Genomic DNA, 14,305 nt, shown 5'->3' with positions numbered 1-14,305 from the left:
TTTATCCCCTTTCTCCTGCTCTCTGGTCCTGCTGCTTTGGGCGGGCCTGAGTTTCCTCTCCTCACCTAATCCCTTTGGCTGATTGCTCTTCTCTCTGGCTTCCTGGCTTTTAATTCCCTTTCTCCTGCTCTTCCAGCCTGCTGCTTTGGGCATCCCTGAGTTGTCTCTCCTCACCTGTACCCTGGGTCTGACTGCTCTTCTGTCCGGGTTCCTGGCTTTTATCCCCTTTCTCCTGCTCTTCTGGCCTGCTACTCTGGGCGGGCCTGAGTTTGTCTCTTCACCTAATCCCTTCGGCTGATTGCTCTTCTCTCTGGCTTCCTGGCTTTTAATCTCCTTTCTCCTGCTCTTCCCGCCTGCTACTTTGGGTGTCCCCGAGTTGTCTCTCCTTCCTGTAACCCCGGGGCTGACTGCTCTTCTGTCCTGGTTCCTCACCTAATCCCTTTGGCTGATTGTTCTTCCCTCTGGCTTCCTGGCTTTTAATTCCCTTTCTCCTGCTCTTCCCACTTGCTACTTTGAGATATGCTATGAGCAGTTAATCAGCTGAAAGGGAATTTCCTTCAGGGTGTGGCCCACTTCCAATATATATGGGAAAGCTTTTTGCTTGGGATCCTGCATCTGGCTTGTCATTATCTGAAGGTGAATCAGTGGCCTGCCATATTGCCTGCTGATCTTGGGAACTATCTTCAAAGCCTGTGAATTAACAGCCTGCATGAGTCAGGAGAAGCCTCCAGCTTGATGTTTTACCCCAAGACTTGGGATTTGCCAACCTCTACAACTGTGTGAACCACTTCCCTGAGATGAATCTCTCTCTCTCTCTCCCCCCACAAACACACACATATATATATACATATATTACATACATACACATACACACAAGCTTCACTGGTCTTGCTCCTCTAGAAAACTCAGCCTAAGACACCTGCATATGTATTTTAGTAGGACCCCCTCTGGCTCTATACTCAAAATAGACTGAAGAAGAACAGGGACGGGCATAGGGAAGCCAGTTAGAAGGTCACTCCAATAAGCTAGGCAAGAAATAGTGGTGCTGTGGCCCTGTGTGGCAGCCATGGAGTTGGTGAGAAGAGGCAGATTCAGGTCATATTTGCTGATGGATCCAGAATATGGGTTAACAAACCACAGACTGTGGGCCAAAGTTTATCAGATACCAGGCATGTGCTTTCATTTACCTATTGTCTATGGCTGCTTTTGTGTTACAGTGACAGAGATAAGAGTTGTGACATAGACCATATGGCCTACAAAGCCTAAAATATTTAATATCTGGCCTTTTACTTGCCAATCCTCAATCTAGAGTATAAGGTAAAGAGAAAATATAATAGTTTTAGGCTAACGCAATGAAAAATAATGAATTGTCAGTTGCGTAATGAGATCCTGAGAGAAGAGGTATGGGGAAATATCAGTTGCTTGAGTTTGGACATGTTAATTCTAAGATGCTTATGAGACATTCAAGTGCAGATGTCAAGTATGTCACTGGATGTATGAGTCTGAGGTTCGGGAATAGGACTGATCTGGAGACATACATTCAGGAATCATCAGATTAGAAGCAGTAAATTAAAGCCAGGAAACCAGATAAGATCAGTAAGAGAATAAACATAGAAGAGAGAACAATAGGCTCACTATTAAGCACCAGCACTCAAACATTTAGAAGTCAGGGAAATGAAAAGGAGCCATACAGAGAACTAAAAGGAAAAGGTCGAGAGAAGGAAAACCAGGAGAGTGTGGTGTTCTGAAAGCCAAAAGAAGACAGGAGAGGGTGAAAGCCATATCAAATGAGGCTGAGAGGTCAGATCAGACAGTCACTCAAAGGAGACCATGGGAAGCCTCACCCAAAGCTTGAATGGGTGGATTCAATAGAGGGTGAAAAGGCAGAAAAAGAATGAGAGGACAAGCAACTCACCCTGGAAGTTCTGCTGTAAGAGGGTACAGATATAGGGTGGGTTGGCAGGGGAAATGTGATCAAGAGAACTACCCTTTTTTCCTCTCATAATGGGAGAAGTAATAGCATGTGAATACACTATAAAACAGCCAGTTAAGATGGAAAAACTGATAGAGAGAGAGAGAGAGACAGGGATTGCTGCCCCCACATGTCTGAGCAGGGGAGAGGAGATGGGATCTAAGAGATGGCTGTAGAGGGGACAGGAACAGCTTGTGCATGACAAGAACTGGACACATATGCCGGCAGGTAGATGGATGTGATGACGGGAGCTTACGGAGGTTCTCTTCTGTGTGCATCTGTTTTCTCAGTGAAATAGGAAGACAGTCCATGAGCTGAGTGTTTATGAGGAAAAAAGCATTGCAGACTTGAGAAGGGGGATATGAAACAGCTGTTTGGTGGGTGTGAGAATGAACAGGGAAATATGGCATCATTGCTTGCTAGTATTAGGAGTCCACTTGAGTTGTGACCATGAATTTGTAATGAGAGGGGTAGCATGGTTCTGAGTTTCTCTCTACCCTTTTTCAACTGCTCAGGTGCAGTTAGAAAGTAGGTGGGGAATGGAATTTAATCAGGATCATGGTTTAACCAAACAACACAAGGTGACACAAGGATAAGAGAGGGACAAGAGAGGGGAGTGAGGAGAGTGACTGAATATAGAATTTAAGTAGAGCAAGGAAAGAAATGAGGACAAAGGGCTGGGGGTATAAGGAGGTAAATGAAAAGGTGATAGAATCAATGGATTATAGCTTTGGGGAGGGGGCTGAAGGACTACTGGATTTGGACACAAGAGGGAATAAGCTAGAAAGCTCAAGGTGGTGGCTGGAAAATAATTGAGGTCTAGGGTATGACATGGCAGTGAGTAAGTGAAATTAGGCAGAAGACAAAGTCACTAAAGAAGAGGAGGTCAAGAAACTAATAGGTCAGAGTCCTGGAAGGCTTCTCTACATGGATTTGAAATCAGTAAGAATTAGGGCAGAAATGGTGTTGGAGAGAGAGAGGGAACAGAATGAGATAGGGGAGGGCTCCCCAGGATAGCTGCAACAGGGAAGGGGAGTGGGAAGTATAGTTGATGACTCAAGATTAAAAGTAAGGTGTCTTTAGGAAGGAGGAAGAATGGTCTAGAAGCGGAAATGAGGAGCAAAAGAGACACAAACCCAACCCCCAGACACAGTGGTACAAGACAGCGATGATGCACAGATGCAGAGCAGCGAGGGGAAGGAACGTTCAGAGTAGGATTTTGCTGGTGAATGATTTTGAGGATTTCAGAACTTAAGGTGGGGTGGAGGTGGGGTCAGGAAGGGATACGTAGCAAACCATGTAGAGATTAGAGGCTAGGGGATGAGAGATGATACTTGGGAGACTTGGTGACTGATACTGCCAGGGATAAAGGGCATGATGAGTTCGTCCCTGAGGTTCCTAAGAGACAATGGTACTGAGGCTGTGAGTGTTGAAGACCCTGCATGCAGAGTTCTGAGTCTCTTGCTTGACGACTTTTGCAGATGTACTCCAAAGGATAGGTTCCAGCGTTCCAGGTAAGGCCTGATCACAGTGGACAGACATCACTGTTTCCAAGGAAGAGAGCAAAAACAGTCACAGGTGGAATGTGAATCCTCCATCCTCATCAGAAGACCACCACAGATTCTCAAAGAAGCTGTGCAAAGGACCCAGACACTTCAGGCAAAGGTACTGGTTATTACGAAATGATATTTTGGCCCAACTCTCTCTCTTATATAATTAACAATATTATATATATGTGTTTATATTTATGTGGGAGGAGTCTGTATGGAGGCCCAATAAAGGAGTTACAGTAACAGAAACTCTGCATTTCCTTTGAAGTGACAAATAATCCCAGATGCAGACAGATTATTTGCCAGATTTACTAAAACAGAGTATATTAAATAACTGCAGAACTAACAACCATATATGAAATTACTAAACGACATGATAGTTAAGGCAGATTTCTTAGCACCTGCTTTTTCATAACTAGAGTCTTAAATAATTATTATATTTAATAAAAAAGTTCATTTAGAAAGAAGAAAACGATTCCAAAAATATAGCATGAGTCAATCTCATAATTTCCCAAGAAATAAATCTTAACCATAGTTAAAGAGTCGTCAATGAAATAGTTATAAAGCATCATCAGGTGAAGTTTTATACTCTGAAAATTTAGAGAAAAAGTTCTGTGTCAATGTAGAATGAAAATACAGGGGGCCATAATTAAACACTTGTCATTCTGACCATGAATTTAACCTTGCATTTTTCAGATTATTTTATTTTAAAAGAAAGTATCAATCAAGTTAAAAAAAAGTCACAGAACAAAATTCAGTCTTAATCATCTTGCAATCAGAGATAAGACCTGCCCAAGTTTGTGGGGGGAAAAAAGAGATAAAAGTTATGGAGAAGAAAACAACTGATTTTAACACATAATCATCTAAATTAATAAATATTAACAAAATATCTAAAAATAAATATTAATAATGCTTTCAAATTTAAAAAATTGATGTCCACTTCCTTTTAATTGACTGTGCAAATAATACAATTGTAAATTCAGTAGAAAGCTAGGATTAGAAGTGTAAATGCATCTCAGATATGAAGCTAAGCCTTACCTGATGCACCTATTGGGGAGGTAGCTGGGGTCATGTTGTGGACGTTAAGACCGAGACTCTGGGAGGGGCCTGGGGCTGACGCTGCTATAGGAGGTCCTGGAGGGTTCTCCCTTTGGGGAGAGGTGAGCGGGGTGGTGGGCTGGGAACTCTGCCCACCAGCAAGTCGTGCAAGGCGCCTCCGTCGAATCTACAACATGGAAGAAAAAAAGGGCATTCCATAAGTATACAGCGGGAACATAATTCTGCCTAAGAATAACATCACTAAAACTATCGATAACCAAACAGATCAAGGAAAAGCATTAAATAAATCAAGAGCTTTATTGTTGTTGGGTGCCATCGAGTCAATTTTGACTCATAGTGAGCCCAGGTAACAGAGCAGAACTGCCCCATAGTGTATTCGAGGCTGTAGTTATTACGGGATCAGATCACCAGGTCTTCCTGTGGAGCCACGTGGTGGGTTTGAACTGCTAACCTTCTGGTTAGCAGCCAAGCACGTAACTGTTGCACCACCAGGGATCCTTTTAACCAAGAGCTTAACTACTAAATATGCCTTGAGAAAAAAGTACTCACTGAAGATAACTCAGTGTACCAGTATTATATCAAGCTTCCACCTCACTTTTTTTTTTTTTTTTTTTAATTAGGATTTGGGTGAAGATTTACAGAGTAAATTCACTTTTCATACAGCAGTTCACATATACTTTGTCTCATATGTCATTGACCAAAATTTACAATGCAGCAGCTCCCCTCCCACTTCCTCCCCATAGTTACCTCCTCCCAGTGTCCATCCCTTCATACTCTTCGAGAGGCCCATTGTCTGCCAACCCTGTATATGATCTTGGATACACTCTCCATTTAGACATACATAATTGTTTAGCTTGTTCACCCATCTATCCGTCCCTATACCCATGTTTGCTTTCATTGACAACTCAGTATTGTATTTGCAAAGGGGTTCATATTTGTTGTTTGTACTGCCCATGTAACTCTCTCTTTCTCATCCTCAATGCTGCCACATTGGTCACTCACATTTGGTACATTGCCCTTCTCTTCACCCAAATCAATATTTATCTCTATCTATCTAACAGCATTCCCTCCCCTTCCCTCCCACCCCTGGTACCAACAAAGAAAATGTCCTCCAATATATAAACCTTTCCTTAACTTTCACAATAACGGACTAATACAATATTTGTCCTTTTGTGACTGACTTATTTCGCTCAGCATAATGTCCTCCAAGTTCATCCACGTTATGCGGTGTTTTGCAGATTCTACATTATTCTTTAGCGTTGCATAGTATTCCATTGTCCACCTCACTTTTAAAAACCAGTATCTTAATCCCTTTATCACCTCTGCTTATCTAGTCTCCTTAATTGACATTGTGAGTTGTAATTCACAATTAATTGTAACTGTAAGCATTTTGGTAGTTGACATCAAGATGATTCCAAAACTAACTAAACTATGGTACATACACACAATGGAATACTATGCAACACTAAAGAATAATGTAGATTCTGTGAAACACAGCATAACGTGGATGGACTTGGAGGACATTATGCCGAGTGAAATAAGTCAATCACAGAAGGATTGCTATTAGTCTGTTATTGTAAGAAGTCAAGAAAAGGTTTATATGTGAAAGGAAATTTTCTTTGTTGGTTACCAGGGGTGGGAGGGGAGGGGGGAGAAAAGTGCTAGCTAGATAGGTAGAGACAAGTATTGATTTGAGTAAAGGGAAGGGCAACATACCAAATGTGACTATCAACATGGGGGAACTCAGGAAGAGGAAGACAGAAAGATCTACAGACAACAAAGATGAACCCTTTGTATATACAGTACTGCATTGTGAGTTATGGCAAACATTGATGTACGTACAGGTGGATAGATGGGTGGTCAGGCTGAACAATTAGGTATGTCTATGTAGGGTGGAGTGTGCCCATGACCATGTACAGGGTTTGCAGAAAATGTTTCTACAAGTGTATTTTTATGTTCTGTAAAAACTTCCAGGTATATAGTAAAGCTAACAAGGGACAAGGTTGTGGTCACTTTTTGTCCACAGCCAGCTACCCAGAGGGAACAAGTAGTTGGACCTGTGGGCTCAGGACCATGGTCACAGGGGACATCAAGCTCAACTGACATAACATACTACACAAAAACATTGTTCCATATCCTACTTTGGCGAGTAGCTACTGGGATCTTAAAAGATTGCAAGCTGCCACCTAGATGCAATGATGGGTCTCTCCTCATCCATAGCAAAGAAGAATGAAGAAAACCAAAGACTCATGGAAACCATTAGTCCAAGGGACTGGTATACTATGCTATCCTCAGCCTACATGACTATAAGACCAGAAGAATTAGATGGTGCCTGGCTACCACTGTCAACCACTAGGAGGGAGATCTACATAGGAGATCCTGAATAGAGAGGGAGAACAATGTGGAAAAAGACTCACAATTATTTATAAGAAAACAAAGGGGGGGGGCAGGGACCAGGTTTGCTGGTCTTATAGAGCCTGGTGAAACCTGAGACTAGCTGTCCCTCAAGTCTGGAATTGAACCCACTCCTATGACCTCCAGTCAAACAAAATGCAGGCATATGAGCTGAACAATTACATTAGAAAGATACACTCCTTGGAGAAAACAATCATGGGAGAATAGAAGGGCTGTGTACGCACAGAGAGACAGCTCAGGGGGCAGGAGCGCATGGAGGGAAGGACACAGGAAAGAGGTAACTATGAGGAGGAAGTGGGAGGGGAGTGTTGCATTGTGGGAAATTGCAGTCAATGTCATGAGACAAAGTGTATGTGAGCTGCTGTATGGAAAATGAATTTGCTCTATAAACTTTCAACCAAATCACAAAAAAAAAAAAATTAAAAAAAGATGATTCCAACACATGGTGACCCCATGTGTACAGAGTAGAACTGCTTTATAGAGCTTTTAAGGCTATAATCTTTCAGAAGCAAATTGCCAGGCTTTACTTAAAAGGTGCTTCTGAGTAGGTCCGAACCACCAACCTTTCAGTTAGTAGTCCAAGTCCAGCACTTATCCATTTGTGCCACCTTTGGACTTCTGTACTTTAAAAGACAGTGTTCTGGTTACCTAGTGCCGCTCTGAAAGAATATACCACAAATGGGATGGCCTTAACAAATAGTAGTTTATTCTCTTACAGTTCAAATTACAGTCCGAATTCAAAGTGCCAGGCTTTGGGGGCTGTATGAAAGCCCCTCGACCTTAGGCTTCAGCTCTGCCTCTTGCTCCTGGCCCACTGAAGCTAGAGGCATCTCTTCACTCAGGCAGCTACTGGCTGCTGAGGCTGACAGGCCAAAGTCGACAAATAAAACCACAGGGCAAGCCATTCATTCAAGTCCACTGAAAGTCCCAGGATCAGCAGAGCATGGCAGGCTGCTGAACAATGACTCAGCTATATGCAGGGTTCAAGCAGGCCATAAGCTAGAGACCATTCCCAAGGCTGTTTCTCATATATGGGAAGCAGACCACATAGCCACAGGCAGCTATTCAGCTGCTCACAGTAGATTCCACCATGGAGATGATTACCAGTCTCATCATGGGGAATACTACATCCAGCTGCCCAGCCACTCAAACAGGCCCAGCCAAATTGACACACAAACTTAACTGCCACAGACGGTAAAATTGTTTTTATTTTACTAAATCTATATAACTTGGTTATCATGCTTGCTAAAATAGAGGGTCCGTGAAAAAGGCAGAAGACCCTCAGTGAGATGGACTAACACAGTGGCTGCAACAATGGGCTCAAACATAACAAAGATTATGAGGATGGTGCAGAACTGGTATGTGTTTCATTCTGCTGGACATACAGTTGCTATGAGTTGTAACCAACTGGACACACCTAACAGTAACGTGTAACTTGGTAATTTTAAACAGGTGAAATTTTAAGTATCTAAGTTAACTGACTAAAACACTAAGAGAAAGAAAAAAGAATTACACTAAGACAAATTTTATCATCACTCTCAGGATTAGGTGTTTTTTCTTTTAGTTGTTGTTGTCATATGCTGTGGAGTCGGACCCAACTCATAGCGACCCCTCCTTGGATTTCCAAGGCGGTATAACAATGGAAGTAGATTGCCCAACCTTCCTTCCGAGGAATGGCTGGTGGGTTTGAACCACCAGCCTTCAGGTTAGCAGTCAAGTGCCTTAGGTACTATGACACCAGAGCTTTATTTTAGTTAATTGCTATAAAAATATAATTCACCACTTCTTCCTTATAATACTCCAGAGTCATGAAGTGGTTACAAATATGTGCCCCAAAATCCCAGTGATCACAGAAATGTTTTCCCCACATTTTCAGAGTTATTAATCCAACCAGTCAAGAAACTTTCATTTGCCTGTTGCTCTGTCTCAGGCAGTGAAGATACGTAACAACCATGACAAGGCATCAAAGAAATAAACCAACTAACCTAGTCACACTCTTTTCATTACAAACAAAAAAGATGAAAATGTAAAATTAAAACAAACGTTAACTGGACTGACCTTATCTGAAGAAGAATATTTCTGTCATTCTAACACTGCAGGAAATCTGTTCCTTTGATCATTCTCAGACAAGAGTATACGCTTCTTGACCCTAAAGCTTGGGAACCCTTCCCTATCTGTGTTTCTGCTGCAAATACATCTATCATTGAACTTACACAAAACTCAGGAGTAATTTGGTTATTCATGTTTTCTTAAATTCCTTCAGTGCAGGAATTAGGTTTTATTTTATTGATGTAACAAACATTTATATAGTACTTACTATGTTTCAGCATTGTTCTAAGTACTTTATAAAGATTTATTTAATCCTTATAAAAACCCACTGAGGTAGACACTAATAATATGCCCATTTTATAGATGAGCAAACTGAGGCACCGAGAAGTGAGGTACCGTGCCAACTAGGAAGTGGCAGAGCTGGAATTTGAGCCCATGCAGTATAGTGCTAATGTCTGTGCTCTTGCTACTCACAAACAGTCTGGGGACCTTGGGCAAAGGGAATTCCCAAGACCAAAGCAGTGGGCCTGTGAGGCCAAAACTATTTTTTTAATACTAAGACCTATGCCCTTTTTACTGTCATTATCTCACAAGTGTCCAGTGGAGACCTGTCCAGAGGTTACAGGGCCTGTGCAAAATATTGAATATAGAAGTAAATATGAGAATCCAGCTGTCTCCAAGTGAGTGAGATATTAAAAAGATCTGCAAAAGTGAAAACAATTCCACTCTTGTCTCTAATTTTTTTTTGGGGGGAGGGTGTAGTTATTTTTCATAAAAAATGTTACTGACGTTAATATGAAATGTTTTATTATTCTTTTTAAAGTATTTAAAAATGCTTTTAAATATTCTCAGTTTCCATTTCTACTATGGTTAAATACTAGTAGATGTAATACACCTAAATGACAGCACTTACGGTCTTCAATATTTTACAGGAGTATAAAAGGGTCCTGAGACCAAAACCTTTGAGCACCACTGCATTCCACCATGCTGCCTCTGTCTTACTCATCTTCCTCTCCCTACAGGCTAGCCCAGCACCTGGTCTGTAACAGGCTTGTCAACACTTGCTGATCTGAGCAGAACAGAGAGGGGAGAAAGGGAAGATTTCATCATTCAAGGGAGAATTGCTTTTGGGCAGAAATGAATGAAGTGTTGCTCTCATGAACATTTAAGTGGGATAAAGAGTGGAGAAGTGGACCAGAAACTCCCAACCCCAACCTGTTCCCAAGGAGTCCTGATGGTGCAATAGTTAAGCCCTCAGCTCCTAACCGAAAGGTTGGCTATTTGAACCCACCCAGGGTTCTGAGGGACTTGGCAATCTCTGCTTCCATAAAGATTACAGCCAAGAAAACCCTATATGGCATTTCTACTCTGTCACATGGGGTCACTGGGAGTTGGAATTGATTTTATGGCACCCAACAACAACCTGTTCCCAAGTTGATTACTCAAGCTAGAGACCCAGGGTCCACATTGACTGACTCCTCCCTTCCCCTCATTTCCTCAAGCACAGGCAATTTATCACCAAGTGCTGTTATTTCTACCTCCAAAGTACATCCCAAGCCCACCTTCTCTTCTCAGTCCCCCTGCCCCCACTCCTTATCCAGGCCACCACCATCTCGCACCAGGACTTTTGCAACAGCTTCCCAATGGATCTCCCTTTGTCCACTCTGGCCCATAAAGGCAAAGGGCACATATTTCTTTTTTTAAAGCCTTCACAAGTTTTAGATTTCTGACTCAGTTCTAACACTGGCCATTGCCTTGGGATCTGAAGTCATCCCTTCCCAAGTTGCTAACAAAAGGAACAATGGGAAGGTCTGTGGGGGACAGGATGCTGCAATATTACAAAGGTAAACAGTAAAGCCATTTAGAAGAAATGTATGAAATAAAGTGGGACCATTAGGAGAATAAAATCTTATTCTACCTGTTATCTGAATATTGATAAGCAGACACCTGCACATGTGAAAATTGATCCTTTTAGTAACTATTTCTCTCTGCATTTAGTAACCAGGAAAATGTCTTTGCAAAGTTGGCAACATTCTAGACTCAGAGGTAATGTTACTTTCTGTGAAATACCACTTTAAACTCAAAAGATCACATCCTAATTGGTTGTCAGGAAAAGCTATTTAAATTGAGGGCCTGACCTCCTAACAATACATAAATCTCCTGTTTTCTCTGTTAAGCAGAGGAGCTCCAAATTTGTATCTCTCTGCTCCTCTGGCCAAAGGAAAAACAATACAGTAATGGTTTAATATTTCTGAAATGAATCTGTGTCTTACAATTGGTCACATTTATGGTCAGCGGCCTCTTATCACTGTCAACCCATTAAAACATATAAAAGTATCAGGTTCAAAACTTCCAGAATGGAACCATGGCTTGGAAGAAAATCCTGGTAACAACGTTAAGGACAAACTATTCCCTTAGAAACCAAACTACTGTGGGGAGACGCTGAGGGAGGTGGGCCATGAGATTTGTTTAGCAACGTTTCCAAAGCAGAATCAAAAGCAGCCAGCGAGACCAAATAGCTAGCAGTGGGTTCTTTCACACACCACAGCTTATCCATTTTCACATCTGTAAAAATTAGGAAATCAGGATAGATGATCCTTTCTTATTCTAACAACCTTTGACTCTTATCTTTTTTGAATGTAGAGTCGCCAGCTTTAGCAAATAAAAATACACCCATAAAAAAAAATATCTAAAACTTGTGAAGGCTTTAAAAAAAGAAATATGTGCCCTTTGCCTTTATGGGCCAGAGTGGACAAAGGGAGATCCATTAGGGGAGGAGAAAAAAAAAAAAAAAGCCAGCGTAAGAGAACTTTACTAATAGTTTAGTTCTTTTATGGATGTCTTTTAAAAGCCACTCCTCAGAAGGAAGATTGGGCAATCTACTTCCTTAGAGATACCACCTCGGAAACCCAAGGAGGGGTTGCTATGAGGCAAATCGACTCCACGGCGGTGAGTTTGTTTTTTTGGCTTTTTAAAAGTGCTGCATCACTGATCCTCTCGATGGCACAGAGGACATTTCTGAGTGAGGCTCACTAGACATCAAAAACCCTAACAGCAAAGTAAGTTACAACAACTGAACTCTGAATAGGAACAAGTTATAGCACTATCTTAACCAATTTATTTAGCTGATATTTTCCTTTCGATTTATGCAAATATCAGGAATACATGATTTTTAAAAATTTATGTCTACTTGGAAAATACAACCCTAAATGATAAGAAAGCATGTTATCATAGTTCCCCATCTAATTAATTCTCCATGCAATAATCATATTAATGCTTTTAAAAACACAAATCACTCTCTCCTGCTTAAACCCAGTAAACTTGCAATAAAAAGAAGTCCTCGCCGCGGCTTAGAGAGCCACTGACCACCTTTCCCGGCTCCTCATGGTGCATCTCAGGCTGCAGGCACACTGAGACTTCCTAAAACATCTTAAGCTCTACTAAAACCTTGGGCCATTTGCACTTTCTTTAGCCAAGGAGCATGTTCTCTAATTCTCAGCATGGCTGGTTCTTTCTGGTCTTTCTACTCTCAATTTAACAGTCACCTCCTCCTGGAGGACTACCCTGACCACCGTATCTAGCATAGCCCTCTCCTACACATTCATTTTATGTAACAGTCCCCTATTCACAGCCTTTAAGTACTTGTCTTGGTCTGTAAATATCTGACCTATTTCTTACTTGCTGTCTGTTCTCCCAGTGGAATGGACACTCCATGAGAAAACCACATCTACCTCCTTCACTGTTGTATCCTCAGCATTGAGTACACTGGCAGCTTTGTATATGTTAACTGATGGGAGAAATGAATAAAGGAAGTGGGGACAGGGAGCATATTCAAGCCATACACAAGTTACTTAAAGGACTATTCAAACCAAGAGAATATTTCAGACTCCTGATGGTGACCAGACTCCTGATATTGACTTCTCTTCAGATAGCCACTCATTCATTCATTCAACACCCACCCAGTGCCACAGTAAATCAAACAGTCAGATTTGCTGCTCTCATGGAGCTCACATTCTAGAGGAGGCTAAAAGGACAAAAGCCAAGTAAATATAAATGTCAGGTGGTCATGAATGCCATGAAGAAAAATAAAGTAGGGAAGGAACAGTAGGTTATAAAAGGGAGAGAGCATCATGATTTCATACAAAGTGGACTGAAAAGCCTCTCTGGTAAGGAGGCACCTGGAAAAGTCCTGAAAGATGGGATGATATGAGCCTTGGAGTGTCCAGGATGTATGGTAGGCATGAGCTTGACATGTACAAAGACAGTAAGAACAATGGGGCTGGAGTGAGGAAAAAAGTAGTCAACAATGAGGTCAGAGGCAAGAAGGGGGCCATATCATATGGGCCTCGAAGGCCACTGTAAAAGCTTTGGTTTGGGAAAGCCACCAGGGGGTTTTAAACAGAAAACTGACATCATCTGACTTTACATTTTAAAAATATTATTCTGGCAGCTAAGGGAATAAACTGTATGGGAGAAAGACAGTAGGTGGGAGACTATGTAGGAAGCTATCGCAATAATCCGGGGAGTGCAGACAATGGCGTGGACCAGGGTAGGTAGCTGTGAAGGTCATGGCAGGAGGTCATGAAAGTAGTGCTCATTGGATTTGTGGTAGATTGGACACAGAGTGGGGTAGAAATGGAGGAGCCAAAGATGACATCAAGGTCTTCAACCTAAACAACTAAACATAAAAAATTTATTGAGACAAAGAAGATGATAAGAATGGGGTGCAGAGTATGAATCAAAATTCTTTTAGACATAGGCTTAGTAAACATGCACGTGGAGATGCCAAGCTGATACAAAACTGAGGTGCAGGTTAGGATGAAACTGAGAGCTAGCAGCCTCCAGATATTTAAAACCATGAGATAGATGAGATCATCTAGGTGATAAGTGTAGACAGAGATGAAGAAGTCTGAGAATGAAGCCCTACAACACACCTTCAACTGAAGTTGGGGACACAAGGGGAAATCAGTAAATGAGACTGAGAAAGAGATATCGGGAGGCCTTTAGGTCTAGTTCTCTAGAAGATCTGAGAGTACCTAGAAATCAATCAGTCTTTCAAGAAAGAGTGACGGGCAGGCTTGGGACCATAGTCGCAGGGAACATCAAGCTCAATTGGCATAACATACTATACAAAACATTGTTCCACCTCCTACTTTGGCAAGTAGCGACTGGGATCTTAAAAGCTAGCAAGCTGCCATCTAGATGCAACGATGGGTCTCTCCTCATCAAGAGCAAAGAAGAAAGAAGAAAACCAAAATTA

At 41.7% G+C, this 14,305-nt stretch overlaps 1 protein-coding gene across 1 annotated transcript in view; it reads right to left on the bottom strand.

The window, feature by feature from the left end:
- Nucleotides 1-14,305, bottom strand: part of UBE4B (ubiquitination factor E4B) — a 133,807-nt gene that overhangs the window by 116,478 nt on the left and 3,024 nt on the right. The window contains exon 2 of the mRNA XM_007942610.2: nt 4,561-4,747. Coding sequence (XP_007940801.2) covers nt 4,561-4,747 — 187 coding nt within the window. The remainder of the gene's footprint in view (nt 1-4,560; nt 4,748-14,305) is intronic.

Source organism: Orycteropus afer, unplaced genomic scaffold (assembly GCF_000298275.1).
Source record: "Orycteropus afer afer isolate SDZICR_OR568_19922 unplaced genomic scaffold, OryAfe1.0 scaffold00094, whole genome shotgun sequence".
In the NCBI taxonomy this organism is placed as follows: Eukaryota; Metazoa; Chordata; class Mammalia; order Tubulidentata; family Orycteropodidae; genus Orycteropus; species Orycteropus afer.
This window is presented reverse-complemented; position numbering and strand designations above follow the sequence as displayed.